Source organism: Phascolarctos cinereus, unplaced genomic scaffold (assembly GCF_003287225.1).
Source record: "Phascolarctos cinereus isolate Bilbo 61053 unplaced genomic scaffold, phaCin_HiC Scaffold_5;HRSCAF=322, whole genome shotgun sequence".
In the NCBI taxonomy this organism is placed as follows: Eukaryota; Metazoa; Chordata; class Mammalia; order Diprotodontia; family Phascolarctidae; genus Phascolarctos; species Phascolarctos cinereus.
Genome location: NW_027555958.1, coordinates 300,588,241 through 300,605,980, shown reverse-complemented (window position 1 = coordinate 300,605,980; position 17,740 = coordinate 300,588,241). Strand labels below are relative to the sequence as shown.

At 35.9% G+C, this 17,740-nt stretch overlaps 1 protein-coding gene across 8 annotated transcripts in view; it reads right to left on the bottom strand.

Annotated features, from left to right (window-relative positions):
• The window catches only part of CDK12 (cyclin dependent kinase 12), an 80,816-nt gene that overhangs the window by 50,427 nt on the left and 12,649 nt on the right, over window positions 1-17,740 (bottom strand). For all 8 annotated transcript variants that reach the window (XR_013487212.1, XR_013487213.1, XR_002326651.2 and 5 more), the window contains exons 3-8: window positions 13,164-13,340; window positions 9,413-9,552; window positions 8,224-8,394; window positions 6,168-6,357; window positions 617-673; window positions 109-210 (exon numbers count right to left, since the gene is read on the bottom strand). Coding sequence is in view for 2 of the 8 variants with exons in the window: in XM_020997790.2 (XP_020853449.1) it covers window positions 109-210; window positions 617-673; window positions 6,168-6,357; window positions 8,224-8,394; window positions 9,413-9,552; window positions 13,164-13,340 (837 nt within the window). In the remaining 6 variants the exon portion in view is untranslated. The remainder of the gene's footprint in view (window positions 1-108; window positions 211-616; window positions 674-6,167; window positions 6,358-8,223; window positions 8,395-9,412; window positions 9,553-13,163; window positions 13,341-17,740) is intronic.

Below are 17,740 nucleotides of genomic sequence, written 5' to 3'. Positions count from 1 at the left end.
AATAGTAAATGAGCTATAATCAGCACAAGATGGCCACCTTAAATTTGGGGTGATGAGAGAAAACAGAGATGAATATTCAACTCCTTAGACTTCAGGATTTGTCCTTACCCACAACTCCAAACATCAATGGCTGGCGTGTAGCGCTCCTCTCCTAGCAGCAGTTCTGGTGGTCGATACCATAGCGTAATGACTTTATTTGTGTAAGGACGACTGAAACATAAAAAAGAACCATACTTTTTACACCAGCAACAAATTTAAACCAGTTGGACAAATAAATGAAGATAGTAATAACTACTCTTGATTTTCTATTGCATTTGGGATTATTAAAGTAGCTCCTTTAAATAACAACAGACAAATACAAAATAACATAAACATGAGAGAAGAGAGAAGGAAAGTAAAGATTTCCATTCCAACTCAATCTCTGGTTGAGTTGTTTAAATAAATAAACAGGCTGACTAACTTATATCATCTTATAGTATTTAAATCTGCCTACCAACAACTGTAACACATTCAGTTAATAGAAGAACTCTGACAATTTCTGAAGCTTATAGGTAAAGCATCAAAAAATGAGGACTAATTCATAATTCAGTATAATTTTACTTGATGGGCACCTCACCTCTCTTCAGAGCTATAGAGTCGAGCAAGTCCAAAATCTGCCAGCTTGATCTGTCCACTGGAAAATAAACAAACAATTGTTTTAATTTTCAATGACAGCTGTGGCCCTCATGCCATATCTGAAATAATATCACTTCTGAAAGCCAGACATTACATCAGTTGTGGAAAATATGCCCTTAATCCTAACTATCTGGGAGTCCTGAGAGAGTAGAAAGGAAGGGAAGAACAATGATGAATGTCACCTGTCTCCACAATTCTCTGCCTCCTGGAGTTTTCTTTTCAGGCTAAAGCTGTTCTGACTACTCCAGCCCATACTGATTTGCTGCCTCTTTGGGGGTTATTTTTTAAAATTTTATTATTTTTTATATCACTTGTATTTCCCTATATCTCCCTCCTTATAATAAAATGTTAATGTTCAGCAAAACTAACCGACACATTGAAAAAGATTAACAATATACACAATGTAAAAAAAAGAAAAAGAAAAGAATATACACACTGTTCCACATCCATAGTCTCCTACTTATGTGGAAGATGTCTTCTCATATCTCTTAGGGGCTATGACTGGTCATTATAACTTAACTTTTTTTTTTTAAAAGGCAATTGGGGTTAAATGACTTGCCAGGGTCACACAGGTAGTGTCAAGTGTTTGGTCTGAGGCTGGATTTGAACTTAGGTCTTCCTGACTTCCTGTCATTATAGCTTTACAATATTCAGTTTCAATGTTTCTGTGGTTGTTCTTTCCAACTACAATATTGTAGTCATTGTGTATATTATTTTCTTAGTTCTGCTTAAAGCACTTTGCATCAGTCCATTAGTCTTCTAATGCTCTTCTGTCTTTGTCTATAGTCACTGTTTGTCATAGGGCAGCATTATTCCATTACAATCATGCACCAGACCTTGTTCAGCCATTCATTTACCAGTGGATGGGCATTATAGTAAGGATTATATTATATGGGCAACATACAAAGAACTATTTACTGTCCATTGCTACCACAAAAAGTGCTCTTATCAATACACTGGTGTGTGAGGCCTTTCTTTTTATCTTTCCTGCCTGGCATATATAACTCAGAGCAGTTTTTTTTTTTAATGAGGCAATTAGGGTTAAGTGACTTGCCCAGAGTCACACAGCTAGTGAGTATTATGTGTCTGAGGCTGGATTTGAACTCAGGTCCTCCTGACTAACCACTGAGCCACCTAGCTGCCTACCAACAGTTATTTTTAATACCATATAACAGTTAAGTTTTCTCTAATAGTTTCATCAGTGTTAGCTTTATCTCCCTAATCATTATGTTCCTTAAGGGCAGAGATGATGTCTGATTTCTTTTGCACCCTAGATTCCTTCCAGCTCCAGATCTACGATTCTATGAGCCCTACTTGTTTGTTGATTACAGCCTTCTAAGGTATGGTTCTAACAGACATTTTACTCTTACCTACTGAGAGTTACTGTTATGTATTTGACAAGACAACAGGCCTTAAAACTAAGAAGGCTTCAGTTCAAGTCTTGCCTCTGATACACACTGGCTGTATGACCTCAGGCAAGTCATTTAATCTCTCAGTGCTATGAAACTCTGAGACTTAGGTAAGTTGCAGAAAAAGTGCCAATCTGTACTGGTAGAAATTCCTCACTGGGAATTCTCCCTGATGTCAGTTCCAAAACATTTAGCAAAAGCTGAGAACCTCTGGCCTAAATGATTCCTATAGTCCTTTCTAACATTAAAGATCTCATGTTCCTAAAAAATATGGTGGGTGTTTGGAACTGACATCAGGGAGAACAGCTGTTTTTTCCTACAGAAGCTCCCTGGTACTGCTGTCAGTCAGAATTCTTTATTACATTGAGGTCAATATCCTTGGACCATGCAGGGTGCCCTGTTTCTAAACCATTTTTTAATCTTTGTTGTTTTAACTGGACAAAAGAATTTCATAGGGATAGAGACCAGACCTTTGATTTCACTGGCATTGGGAGCTCCCAGTGGGGAATTTCTACCAATACTTTCTTTGCATCTCCTTTGGCAGTCTGATGAAGCACATGGACTCCTCAGAATGCTTTTAAATACATAAAATAGATGAAATTTTAAAGGAAACCAATTATATAGAAGTAGAATAATTTCATTAAAATAATGAGAGCTACTATTTATACAGTATGTGCTGGGAACTGTGCTAAGTGCTTCACAATGATTACCCCATTTGACCCTCATAAAAACCCTGGGAGATAGCTAGGTATTATTACACCCCCCCCCACTTTACATATGAGGAAACTGAGGCACGCAGAAATTAAGTGATTTGCTCAGAGTCACATAGCTAATAATTAGTATCTAAGGCCAGATTTGAAATCAGGTCTTCATGACTCCAGGCCCAGGCCCATGACTCCACTTTGCCATCTGAAATATTTTTTAAAAATAAGTTTATAGGGGCAGCTAGGCGGTACAGTGGATACAGCACCAGCTCTGGAGTCAGGAGGATCTGGTTCAAATCCAGCCTCGGACACATAACACTCACTAGCTGTGTGACTCTGGGCAATTCAATTAATGCCAATTGCCTCATATGAAAAACAAGTTTATAGATCCCAGGTTAAGAGCCTGTTATTTAGTCCAACCCTTTCATTTATATATGAAGAAACTGAAGCTCAGACAGATTAAGAAACTTGTTGATGGTAACATAGGTAGTAAGCAGTAGAGACAAGATTTATATCCAGATCTTTAGATTCCAAATTTAGCATTCCTTCCACTATGTCACCTTGTTTTCTTAAATCTAAAGTTAATAACATCCTACAAAAAACAAGTGTAGGTATAAATGTGTTTTGAGCTCAGCCTGGGACTAGGAGCCTCTTTCCTCTTTAATTCCCATGTCTTAGCACCATTTTGTACATAGTGAGCACTTAATAAATGCTTTTCAGTCATTTAATTTACCCTGTCTTGGGACAGGATTTTTAAGGCCCAGAAGACCTAAAACAGGGTCACATGTTTAGGGCCTCTGACAATAAGGCTGGGCCCAAAAGACAAAAATCCATGGTAGAAATTACAGGAACCTAGAATAACATGCATAGCACTGGTACTGTTCTTAAGATGGGCAGCTGGTGGTGCAACAGATAAAATACTGGCCCTTCATTTAGTAAGACTGGAGTTCAACTTCAGCCTAAGATACTTACTAGTTTTATGACAAGTCACTTAACCTCTGTCTCAGTTTCCTTATGTGTAAAAATGGGGATAACAACAGCATTTTCCTACTAGAGTTGTTGTGAGGATAAAATGAGATATCTGTAAAGTGCTTTGCAAACTCTAAAGTTCTATATAAATTCTAACTATTATTGTGATTAGGATCATTGCTTCTTCATATATGAGCCACCACATTGTATCATATTGGCAAACATTTTGGAGAAATGGTGAAAAATCATAGCTCTGTTCTTCTAGAAATGCCAGTAGAGCCTTATGTTTCCCTTTGTAGATAAAATTTGGGCACAGCAGCAAAACCTCAGGAGATTATGTTACAAAATGGAGCACTGGAACAATCATTTAACTTAATTAGAATGAGATTAGTAGAACTTGTGTGTGAATAGAATGATCATAGAGTCAAACTATTATTACTGTCTGGTGACAATAGTTTTTGTTATCTAAAGATCTAGGAACCAAGTATCAGAATAAATATTTTGTTCTTCAGATGGCAGATTTGCTGCCACAGAACTGTCTGTGATCCAAGATCAATACTGTAGGCTTATCTATGAGAAGCCAGACAAAATAAAAAAAAAAACACTCTGGGAAGCTACAACTCTCCAACCACCAGATTCCTGCCAGACTGTGTGTATAATATCCAGAAATGACTACATCCATCTCAGTCCTAAATTCTCTGAGAGTACATGAATAAGAAAAGTATTTCAAGTGGTTTAAGGAAATGTCAACAGGCAGATTTCTTTCCTCTAAGCAATGGGGAAACTGCTTAGGAGTTCAGAAAAAAGAGAACTTGAACCCCTAGAATATTGTGAAAAAAAATGATTATGCTGAGACTATCAGGCACTATATTATCATTTTTGTCACTATTACAATGGTTTCTAAATGGCACACTTTTGGGCAATTTGATACTGAATCACAGAATTTTAAGAACTGGAAGGGACCACAGATCATTTAGACTACCCACAACTGAACAAAATTCCCTTCAACAATATATACCAGATAACATCCCGCACCTATCAGATGGCTAATTATACAGGAGGAAAATGACAAACATTGGAGAAGATTTGGAAAAGTTGGGATACTAATGCATTGTTAGTGGAGTTGTGAACTAATCCAACCATTCTGGAGAACAATTTGAAACTACACCCAAAGGGCAATCAAACTGTATACTCTTTGATCTAGCAATACCACTACTAGGTTCTGTATCCCAAAAATACCATAAAAAAGTGAAAAGGATGTACATGTACAAAAATATTTATAGCAGCTCTATATGTGGTGGCAAAGAATTGGAAATTGAGGGGATGCCCATCAATTGGGGAATGGCTGAACAAGTTGTGGTATATGAATGTAATGAAATACTACTGTGCTATAAGAAAGGATAAGCAAGCAGATTTCAGAAAAATATGGAAAGACTTACATGAACTGATACTGAACAAAGTGAGCGGAACCAGGAGAACAACGAACACAGTAACAGCAACATTGTGTGATAACGAATTATGATAGAATTAGCTCTTCTCAGCAATACAATGATTTAAGACAATTCCAAAACTCATGATGGAAAATGCTATCCACATCCAGAGAAAGAACTATGACTCTGAATGCAGATCAAAGAACATTATTTTCACTTTTTGGGAGGGTTTTTTTGGTTTTCACGGTTTTTTCCTTTATTGTTTTTTCTTTCACAACTTGACTAATGTGGAAATATGTGTGATATGATTGCACATGTATAACCTACACTGGATTGCTTGCTGTCTTGGAGAGGGGGGAGCAGAGGGAGAAAAATTTGGAACTCAAAATCTTATTAAAATGAATGTTGAAAACTATCTTTACATGTAATTGGAAAAAAATGCATTATTTACAAAACAAACAAACAACATATAGCAGGAATAAACAAGTTATGTTCTGGAATGCATGTCATTAAGGTCACCTTCATGATCCTAACTGATAGGGGCTTAAAAAGAAATTAAATTTGGGGACTTTGCTGGTCAGAGCAAATCCCTTTCAAGGATGAACAACACTATTTCATGATATTATTTGTATTACATCAGTATATAACTTTAAACAGTTTACAAAGTGCTTTTACATATAATCCCATTTGATCTTCACCACAAACCTTTGAAATTGGTAAGATAGGCATTACATCCATTTTATTAATGAGGATATAGAGGTTCATAGAAATTAAATGGCTAGCTCAATATCATATAGAAACAAGATCTCCTGGCTCCAATTTATGTTTTTCCCACTATTACTACCATGCCTCCATTGAATACCAGAGACTAGCATTGCATAAAATTACTGCCATATAACGTAACATGTTACTTAGTTTGAAAATAAAGCGGGGCAGGGAAAAAAGGAAGAAAGTTTATTTTAATCAAGTTACTTTTTTACCTGTTGTTCAGCAAAATGTTGGAACATTTAATATCCCGATGCAGGAAGTTCTTTTTGTGACAATAATCCAACCCTTCCATTAGCTGTTTCATGAAAGACTTGATGTGGTCCTCAGAAAAATGTACTAATCCAGACTCTAGCAGCCCCATTAAGTCATGGTCCATGTATTCAAATACAAGGTAAAAGGCACCTAGGAAGGAAATATGATAATTAAAAACTGGAAGGGAAAAACTGCCCATAGGCTCCCACCTCTAGTTAGAACAGAATCACAGAGCTGGTAGAAACCCCACCTAGCCCAACCCCTTTATTTTATAGATGAAGAAACTAAGGCCCAACAAGGCTGGACAACTTGGAAAAGCTCTTTAGTGACAAAACTGGAATTAAGAGCCTAGATTTTTTGATTTTTTTTTTTCTGAAAGAGTCCACTGATCTTTCCACAATCATTCTTCAATAAAACAAATGCTCTAAAATAGGAGCTGTTCAACCTTTAATACTAGAAGTAAGGTGGGGGGCAGCTAGGTGGCTCAGTGGATAGAGCATCAGCCCTGGAGTCAGGAGGACCTGAGTTCAAATCTGGCCTCAGACACAACACTTACTAGCTGACTCCCCAGCTGCCTCACCAAAACAAAACAAAAAAACCCAAAAAACTAAAGGTAAGGTAGACAAGGGTTTGCACAATATTTATGGGCGCCTATGTGTATTATTAACAAGACAAGACTTTTTTAACTAAGGGAGAACTGGATTATCTACCAGGAGTGGGGAACCTGCAGCCTCAAGGCCACATGTGGCTCTCTAGGTCCTCAAGGTGGTGGCCCTTTGACTGAATCCAATTCGGATTCGTGAAAATCCAGATTCAGTTAAAGGGCCTCACGTGAGGACCTAGGGGGCCACATGTGGCCTTGAGGCAGCAGGTTCCCCAACCCTGATAGTTTAACCTCACAGTTTTATAGATGCACATGAATCTGGTAGGGAAGTATTACAGATAGTACTCATGAAAAGTAAGAAATCCACACCACCTTCATATCCAGCAGAGAAGTATGCCTATAGGACACAGAATTTAGGATATTAAAAAGTCATTGTGGGTCAGATCAGATACCTATTTTAGTCCCAGATTCTGTGACACCAGTAGGATATTTTGTGGTAGGCATAGTTGTCCTCCATGATGTCAAAAGGTATGAGACATAACCCTAAAAATAGCTAACTTTCCTAATCTCATTTAAATTTACAATCCATTAAGCTAACTAAATTCCATATTTTTTACTACTTGCTTGTGTATTTGCCTTAAAACTAATGCTTTCAAATATCAAGGGATGCCTCCTTAATTTTGACACTCCAGATTTTGTGGGCCTTTTTTTTCCACTGTTCACTTTAATAACCCCTTCAAGATATCATAAATTCTATTCATATTTCCTCTCAGCCTTCATCTCTCCCAATGAAGAATCCAATCCACTTTCTTATTCAATCTATTGCAAAACATAAGCCACCTTTGGTTCTCTGTCTTTCTATTCCATTCCCCCAGCTCCAAATCCCCTTCATCATTTTAGATGTCCTCTGAACCCATTCCAAGTCAGCTTTGAAAGAATGACAAAAGGAATGCTGGACAATGTAAAAGGCCACTTCAAAAATAAGGGAGGATAAGATGAAAATTCAATCCATAAAATAGTGACAAAAGCCATAATTCTAGACACAAACTCTTCTGGTTTGGCATTAAGGTGTTGCATTTTGAAAGTACCCATCGTAAACTTATGACTGGTAGAAAGTGGATAGTCCCATGCCTTTTACCTACTACCAGAAGTAGTAAACTCTATAGGTAGGAGACTGTTGCAAAGACCATAAGGCAATGACTACCAATGATTTCTATAAATAAAGCAGAAAATGAAGCAGAATGGGCATTTTATTAAATAAGTTTCTCTCAGCCCAAAATAATCATCTTCATTTGTATATGCACAAAGCTAGCACATTAAATTAAGAGTTAGTCAAAACATGCCAATACCAAGCTAGGTAAAGGATAATTCTAAATTATTCTGCTATGTTTACACATTCTTATGCTAACTACCTTTGTCCTTCTTGAAATCCAGTGCATCTTGTTTATCTGTGACAATTTCCTTCATATTAACAACACTCCGGTGGATCAGCTGTCGAAGAATTTTGATCTCACGAATGGCTGTGATTGGGAAGCCCTCTTTCTCATTGTCTAGTCGCACCTTCTTTAGGGCTACTAGCTCTCCTGCAAAAACAAAATCCACCTTTATCAGGCCATTATCAAGTAACACACTGAACATCACCAAAAGCAAAGTAACATACTAGGTATTTTATATGATTTAAGAATGTATAATACTTACCCTCAAAGATTTTATATACCAAATGAATACATTTTCCTGTTTATGTTGCTATACCTAACCTTGCATTTAATTAATGATTTCTAAGACTTAGATAATTCTTGATTCTACTTGCTAGATAAGACTAGGAAAAAAACAGAATGGAAAAATGAAAAGTATCAATAATTCAAATACTTCATTTCAACTTCAAAATAAAGAGATTAGAAAATCTACAATAGACCATTTTTAGCCCCTAAATAAAAGTTAACTCCATGCTTTTGGAGCCATTAAGTCTCTCTTTATTTACTATCTTAGTATGAATAGCAACACAAAACTAAAAGTACAGTTATTAAGTTTAATAAGTCCACAGCTCTTCTTAGCAATGCAATGATCTAAGAAAATTCCAAAAGACTCATGATGGAAAATGCTATCCACATCCAGAGAAAGAACCATGGGGTCTGAATGCTAACTGAAGCATACTGTTTTTTCTCTCTTTTTTTTCTTCTTTCTCATGGTTCTTCCCTTTTGTTCTGATTCTTCTTTCACAACATGAGTGAAGTGGAATATGCTTAATATGATTGCACATGTATAGCCTATATCAAATTGCATGCCATCTTGGGGAGTGGAGATGGGAGGAAGTGGGAAAAATTTAGAACTCAAAATCATGGGAAGGAACAGGAAAAATTTAGAACTCAAAATCTTATAAAAGTGGATGCTGAAAACTAAAATTAAATAAATAAGTACATTTAATTAAAAAAAAAAGGCTGAGTAAGTCCAAGAGCTGATCCTTTAAGACAGTGTCACTGTCACCATGGCAATTTTTTAAAAATCCAAAATGCTTACGTTTTATTCAGCTCTAGCAGCACCCTCGTTACTAACAAAAATGCTCTTAATATAAACCAGAGGTTTGGTACGGTGGTGTTTTACCTGTGTCTTTGTCCTTGGCTTTGTATACTTGTCCATATGTTCCTTCCCCAATAATTCCAATTATGTCAAACTTGTCCACGCAGCGCTTGCCCCAATCACTTTCTGTTTGTCTCCTTTCCCCATAACGTGGGCAACAGATTCTATAAGCAAGAAAACTTTTTTAAAAAATAAAACACTTTCACTGAAAAAAAAGAAATGCTAACTCACTGTTCCTTTTATACATTTTTACAGAAAACCTAAATAAAACACTGTGCTTTCTGACCCTCCCCTATGCAAGATTGTTCTTAAGATTATAGAAATGTTTTGTCTAGTCAATGTAAAAAATGACAAGTGATAGAGCTTTAATATATGATATGTCCTAATTCACTGATTCAACTACATCTTAAAAGAAATTGCTGATACTTTTTGTTGTAGCATAAAACTAAAAACAAAGTAGTTGACTGAAGAATGCCTGAACAAATTATGGCATATGAATGTAATAATATTATTGCCCATAAGAAATAATAAAAGAGTCAGATTCAGAGAAAACTGGAAGAACCTGTGTGAACTGATAGTGACAGGAGAAGAATGAGGAGAACAATTCATACAATGACCACAACATTGTGAAGGAAAACAATCATGAAAAATTTAAGAATGCTGATCAATACAACAACCAGTCATAACCTTATGATAAATACATGTTTTTCTACCTTTTGGCAAGAGTAGAAATACTCTCTTGACTAGAGAAGAAGCTCTAAACCCTAAATGTGTTTTATTACTATTTTTATAACTCTACTTCAATATAATTGATTTCCTTTCTAATCCTCTGTATTTTATTTGATGCATTTAAACATATTCTTATGAGAGGGGGTCCATAGGCTTCACTAGACTGCCCAAGAGGTATATGACACGCGCAAAGAAAGTTAAGACCTGCTGGAATAGAGAGACGGAATGACACTTACATTTTCCAGATACCACTAATATGTGGATCTGTTTTACTTGACTATGCTTTTCTTATGAAAAATTATATATTACTATTTCAAAACTGATATTAAACATATAATACCAACACTACCCTAGTTTGTCTGTATCCCCTACTGAACTTTCTTCTGCTTTCTTCCTTGTATTTTTAAATGTTTCAATGGTATTCTTCTTTCTTTTCTTTTTCATCATTATCATTACTCCTCATTCTAATAAAAGCCTTCACTCATAATTAAGTTTCCTTGTAAGTGTTATAAAGTTCTATATGTATGTGTTACAAATGCAGATTTTTATTTGGAGGAGGAAGTCAGAGAAAGTTATGTGAAGTAGAAAGTGGGGATATTGATAATAAAAAAATGTCACTGAAATATTTCAAAAATACATAATAGAGAAGGAAATTCAGAAGGGCACAGAAAAAAAATCTGGGTGGTAATTTAGACATAAAGGCTGATAGAATAAGCAAACTGGAAGAGCAAGGAATGGTCTATTTGTCAGGTTTATGGAGAACAGAATTTATAACCAAACAAGAGATAGAGAATATTATGAAATGCAAAATGGATAATTTTGATTACATTAAGTTGAAAAGTTTTTGTATAAACAAAGCCAATGCAACCAAGATTAGGAGGGAAGCAGAAAACTGGAAAAGAATTTTTGCAACCAGTGTCTCTGATAAATGCCTCATTTCTAAAATATATAGGGAACGGAGTCAAATTTATAAGAATACAACTCATTCCCCAACTGATAAATGGTCAAAGGATATGAACAGGCAGTTTTCAGATGAAGAAATTAAAGCTATCTATAGTCACATGAAAAAATGCTCTAAATCACTACCGAGTAGAGAAATGCAAATCAAAACAACTCTGAGATACCACATCACACCTATCAGATTGGCTAATATGACAAAACAGGAAAATTATAAATGTTGGAGAAGATGTGGAAAAATTGGAACATTAATGCAATATTGGTAGAGTTTTAAATGATCCAACCATTTTGGGGAGCAATTTGGAACTATGCCCAAAGGACTATAAAAATGTGCACACCTTTTGACCCTATAATACCACTTGTAGGGCTGTATCCCAAAGACATCATAAAAATGGGAAAAGGACCTACATGTACAAAAATATTTATAGTAGCTCTTTCTGTGGTAGCAAAGAATTGGAAATTGAGGGGATGCCCATCAACTGGGGAATGGCCGAACAAGTTGTGGTATATGAATGTAATGGAATACTATCATACTATAAGAAATTATGAGCAGGCAGACTTCAGAAAAACCTGGAAAGACTTGTATGGACTGATGCTGCGTGAAGTGAGCAAAACCAGGAGAATATTATACACAGTAACAGCCATGTTGTGCGATGACTAACTTTGATAGACTTAGCTCTTTTCAGCAATGCAAGGATCTAAGACATCTCCAAAAGTCTCATGCTGGAAAATGCTATCCACATCCAAAGAAAGAACTATGGAGTTTAAATGTAGATTGAAGTATAGTATTTGTTCTTTTTTTTCCCTCTGTTTTGTTTTGTTTGTTCTTTCTTGTGGCTCCTACTATTGGTTCTAATTCTTTACAACATGACTAATGTGAAAATATGTTTAATAGGAATGTATATGCAGAGCCTATATCAGATTGCACACCATCTTGGGGAGGGAGGTGGAGAGAGAGGGAGAGAAAATGTAAAACTCAAAAGCTTATGGAAGTGAATACTGAAAACTAAAAACAAATTAATTTTTTAAAAAATCAGGGTCGTATGGAAACTACCAAACTAAATTTGTATTGCAAAATAATAATTATAATAATATTAATAATAATAGGGAGTTTTTAATAATTCCAGAGGCCAGTTCCCTTGTTTATTATTCTTTCATTAGTCTATATGTTATACTGGTCACCCTGATCAAAAAGGCTTGTTTTATCTCAAGACTAAAAGTATTCCTAACCTAACAAACACAAAAGGATGAATGAGTTGGCTATAAACCTGAGAAATGGTCGATTTTTCAAAAACTACATGACACAAGTAGAAAGGAACAAAAATTGTGAGTATAGTTTGCCAGGTCTATTATAAATATTTCAGAAAGGGCTTAAAACTAGTCAGTAGGGAAAAACAAAAGAAACTAGTCAGTAGGGATTAATTCTTATTCTCTATCTTCACCAGAGTTTTAATCAATTGTTACATATACAATAGGTATTTAATAAATATTGATAGATAATTCTATTGGCTTGGTCTGGATGGCACAGGAATCAATCAATCAACAAACATTTATTAAAATTCTATGTGCTTAGCACTGTGCTAGGTTCTGGAGATACAAATAAAATAAATAAATAACCCCTAACAACAAGGTGCTTACAATATAACCAGGGAGACAAGATCATACATAAGCATATATAGAATATAAATAAAATACAAACTAGTTAAATACAGGTTAGCTTGGGTAGGAGAACATTGGTAGTTAAGGGGGTCAGGAAATGCTTCACAAAGAAGGCAGTGCTTAAGTTGCATCTTGAAGGAAAAGAGGTATTCTATGAGGCAGAGAAAAAGTGAGTATTTTCCAGGCATGGGGAACAATTAATGCAAGAGTATAGAGAAAGGAGATGGAGTTAGGAAGAACAGAGAGAAGGCCAATATGACCTTGAAGAGTTTCTAGTCTCATGTACACAATGAGGCTGGGAAGATTTTAAAAGCTAAACAAAGGAGTTTATATTCGACACTTCCAGCAATATGAATCCACTGGAGTTGACTGAGTAACACGGTCAAAACTAAGACAAAAACAGAGATGTGTATTCCCTGAAAAAACTTACTTTGGTCTCTTCTTATATGGTTGCTGAGGGGGGGTGACAGCCTTTGGTTCTGGAGAATCTGGGGGAGATGGATCACCACCGGGGAGCTCTGGAGGAAGAGGAAGGTCCATGAGCAAATGTCGAGTTCTTTGTTCCTTCTCCTTCTTCATAGGTTTTGGAGGAAGACTCTCCTTCGGACTAAAACAGAGTAAGGTGGAGAAGATGACAACTATTTAAAGGCATATACAAATGATGGTTTTCAAAGAATATGAAGTTTGTCTATGAAGCAGAATAAGAGATATTATCACAAATTATTTTTCTTTTAAAAATATAATTAACACAAATCTATACAATTATGCATGATCAGAATAAGGATGAGGCATTACTTATGATTTCTTTACCAAATTCTACTCTAACTGGCTTTCCTATCGTTCACATTTATATAACAACCAATCAACATGTATTTATTAAGTACCTACTATATACCAAGCACTGTACTAGCTGCTGGGGATACAAGTACAAAGAATCAAACAATCTCTATGGGAAGTGAACTTACATTCTAATGACACAGACAATAAGTAGTTTTTAAACTATATATAGCATATATATATATATTTTATATTTATATCTATCTAGTGACTTAATACATATATTATTATAATGCAAGGTAGTCTGGCAGGGAGGGTACTAGTGTTTGGTGAAAAAATCAGGAAAATTGTCACGAAGAAGATGGTACCTGAGCTGCATTTTAAAGGATGAGAAAGGTGGAACTAAGGAGGAAATGGCCAGTGAAAAGGCAAGAAGATGAAATAAATGTCATGTGTGTGAGGAACAGAGCCAGTTTGGCTAGATCTCAGATAACAGGAGAGGGAGTAACACCCAACAAGGCTGGAGAAATAAGTTAGGGCCAAGTTGTATAGGGCTTGAAAAGCTAAACTGAGTAGTTTATATTTTATCTCAGAGGCAAAAGGAAGCCAATGGAGGTGGCTGAATAGCTTTAGACTTTACAAAATGCTTTCCTCACAATGACTCTCTGATGAAAGTCATGGCAGTATTATCTCTGAAGCTCAGAGAAGTTAAATGCTATTTAACCCCTGCCCAAGGTCACAAAAACTAGCAAGTAAAGGGACCAGAACTCAAATCCAGGCGCCCTGTTTTCCAGAGTAGCATTTTTTCCAATATATTATATTGTCTGCCTCTCATTCCATCATGTGCCTCTGTAGCTTTTCACTGAAATGAACCAAAATGAAGCCAAGTGGAATCCTTCAGTTCATAGATCATCACTGCAAATATATAAAAGCTCATTATCTCTTCTATATTTTGACTGACTCAAAAGAAATGTAACATGACACCTGCATATTAGAGTTCAATAGCTTAAATCTTGCATATTAGCAAAGGCATGGAAAGAACTTAAAGTGGGAATTGTATATTTAATGGTATTTTGGAAAGAGGAGAAAAAAATCATAAAACTGGGAAACAAAACCAGAGAAAATGATAAACTGATATTCCAGTGGCTTAGTAAACAAAGCACAGTGCCTGGCAAATATAAGGCATTTAAATAAATACCTGTTGATTAAGTGATCAGTCAGAATAATTATCTTTATCCTGATCTTTTATACAGACAGGAGGGAAAAATACCTGAGCAATTTCTTCAGGCTCATTTTTAGGGCAGCTAGTAGAAAGAAATATTTTGTACTAGAATCAAAGAGTTCAACAAGGACTATTGATAATACAATGATACTAGCCTTAACTGAAATAGACTGGAAAATTCATCTGACTTCCTATCTATTTCTTAATCTACTTTAACATATTACAAGATAAGCAGTATGCTGTCACACATATACACACTGAGAAAATTTATAGGGATCACATAAATCCACATCTATAAAAAAGCTCAAACTAAGACATTCAGTTTACTCTAACGTTTTTAAAATTTTTTTCCCCCAAGGAATAAGCCTCCCCCTACTCCCCAAAAGAAAAAGAAATCAAAACACCTGTTACAAACATGTATAGCAAAACAAAATTCCTCACAGGGAAAAAAGTCTTTATTTTGCACTTTGATTCTTCTCTCTATCAGGAGGTAGGTAGCATATTTCATCATTAGACCTCTAGAATCCTGGCTGGTCATTATAACGATCAGAGTTCTTAAGTTTTTCAAAGCTGTTTGACTTCATAATATTGTCTTTGTATAAACCATTCCCAGTTCTGCTCACTTCACTCTGTATCAATTCATACAAGTCTTCCCAGGTTTTTCTGAAATCACTCCCTGAATCACTACTTACAGCACAAAAATACGTCCCTTTATATACCATAAATTCAACCATTCCCCAAATGATGGGCACTCCCAGCTTCCAAATCTTTGCCACTGCAAAAAGTTAGTTATAAATACTTTTGTACATCCTTAGAGTTTCTTTAAGCTTAGGACCAATACCTCCCTTAATCTACCTTCTCTATTCTCTCCTTTCCCTATTTCCCTGCTGAGTGTAATGTATTTCTGTACACAACTTTGTGTGTGATTATTTTCTTCCCTCCTCTGATCTGTTCACGTAAGAGTGAGTTTCATATGTCATTCATTCAAATTCTTCCTCCTTATTTGTATGGACTTCTACTTGTACGTTTTGATTATGTGTGATCATTTTCCATAATGTTCTCTTTCTGACCATTCTTGTCCTCTATCCTTGGTGTATTCTCCACTCCCTTTCTATTCTTCTTTTATTATCATCAAGACATAATTGAACCCATGGTTTTCTCTGGACATGGCCAATGGGGGAATTTGTTTTGCTTGACTATAATGTGTTTGTTACAAGGGTTTTCTTTTTCTTGCTTTCTCAAACACAGGACAGGACTCAGGAGGAAAGGAGAGAACGTGGATCCAATAAAAAGACATATTAACAAAATCTCACTCAGGTTTTCTGCTAATAGATTCATATGAATTCTAATAATAATAGAGTTACATGTAAAATTTTCCCATATTAGAATGCAACCAGTTTATCCTTGTTTAGTCCCTTGTGATTGTTCATTTACGTCAACCTTCTCATGTTTCTCTTGATTCCTTTGTTTGCAATTCAAAGTTTCTAAGAAGTTCTGGTCTTTTCATAGTAATGCTTGGAAGTCCTCAATTTCATTAATGGTACATTCTCCTATCCCAACCCCTGCCTGCAAAATTATATTCTGGTTTTTCTGGGTAAGTTATTCTTGACTATAAGCCCATATCCTTTGCCTTCTTTAATGCTGTATTGCAACCTCTTTGCTGCATTATAATGCTGGCTGCTAAATTGTGTGTGATTGTGACTGTGGTTCCTCAGTACTTGAATTCTTTCTTTCTGGCCATGTGCAATATTTTTTCATTTACATGGAAACTCTGGATTTAGGTTATGAAGCTCCTAGGAGTTTCATTTTGGCATTTTTTTTCTCAAGAAGTAAAAAGAGAGGTCTTTCTATTTTCACTTTGTCCTCTTGTCGTAAGAGGTCTGGTCAGTTTTCTTTTATGATTTCTTTTGAACCATGATGGCTAGACTCTTTTTTTTTGCTCACTGATTTCAGGTAATCCAAAGATCCTCAGATTTTTTCCCCCCGCTATCTGTTTTCCAGGGCAGTTGTTTTTGCTATTAGAAACCTTAAATTTTCTTCTATTTGCTTCAGTTTTTTGACTTTATTTTAATGTTTCTTATCTCATGAAGGCATTATTTTCTATCTGGTCCATTCTAATTTTCAGGGAGTTTGTTGCTTGCACAGTGTCTGTCACCTTTGTTAATTCCCTTTTCAATTTTTTTTCTTCCATAGTTCTCATTTCTTTACTTTTTTTTTTTTGGTGCTCTGACTTCACTTTTACTTCATTCCTTCCAATAATCTAACTGAATTTGTACTCAAGCTATATTTCACTTTGAGGATTTACTTGTAGATATTTTGAAGCCATGCTCTTCTTCTGGGTGTGATTTGAGTGTCCCTGTCACCATAATAGCTTTTTATGGTAAGCTTCTTTTTTTGTTTGCTCATTCTTCTAGCCTACACCCTGTGCACTTCTGGAGAGAATGTCTGGGCTGGTCCTGCTGGTGCTTTCTTGGGGGTATTAAGTGTTGTATTATTGCATGATTTCAGGGACAGCTCAGATTGGAGGCCCTGCAACCTTTCTGTACTCCCAAAGTAGGCTGATACAGGGCAACTCTAACATACTACCTGCCCTAGGTCTGAGCTCTGCAAGTTCCTCACCTGGTTTTGAGAATGAGCAACAGGCCTATGGACTTGTCTCCTTTGGATTTTCATTATAATGCTGCTGGACAGACTCAGCTGCTATCACAAAACTGGAAAGCTCTGCTAGTTCAGAATAATAAAACTGTAGGCTTTTCTTTGGTCTGGGATTTCTACCTTGGTTATCCCTGTGCAGGCTTCAGATTAGGCTTGTTGTTGTTCAGTTGGTTTTCAGTCATGTCTGACTCTTAATGACCCAACTGGCAGAGATATTGGAGTGGTTTGCTATTTCTTCTCCAGCTCATTTAGAGATGAGGAAACTGAAGGAAAAAGGGTTAAGTAACTTGCTTAGCATCATACAGCTACTAAGTGTCTGAGACTGGATTTGAACTCAGGATGGTGAGTATTCT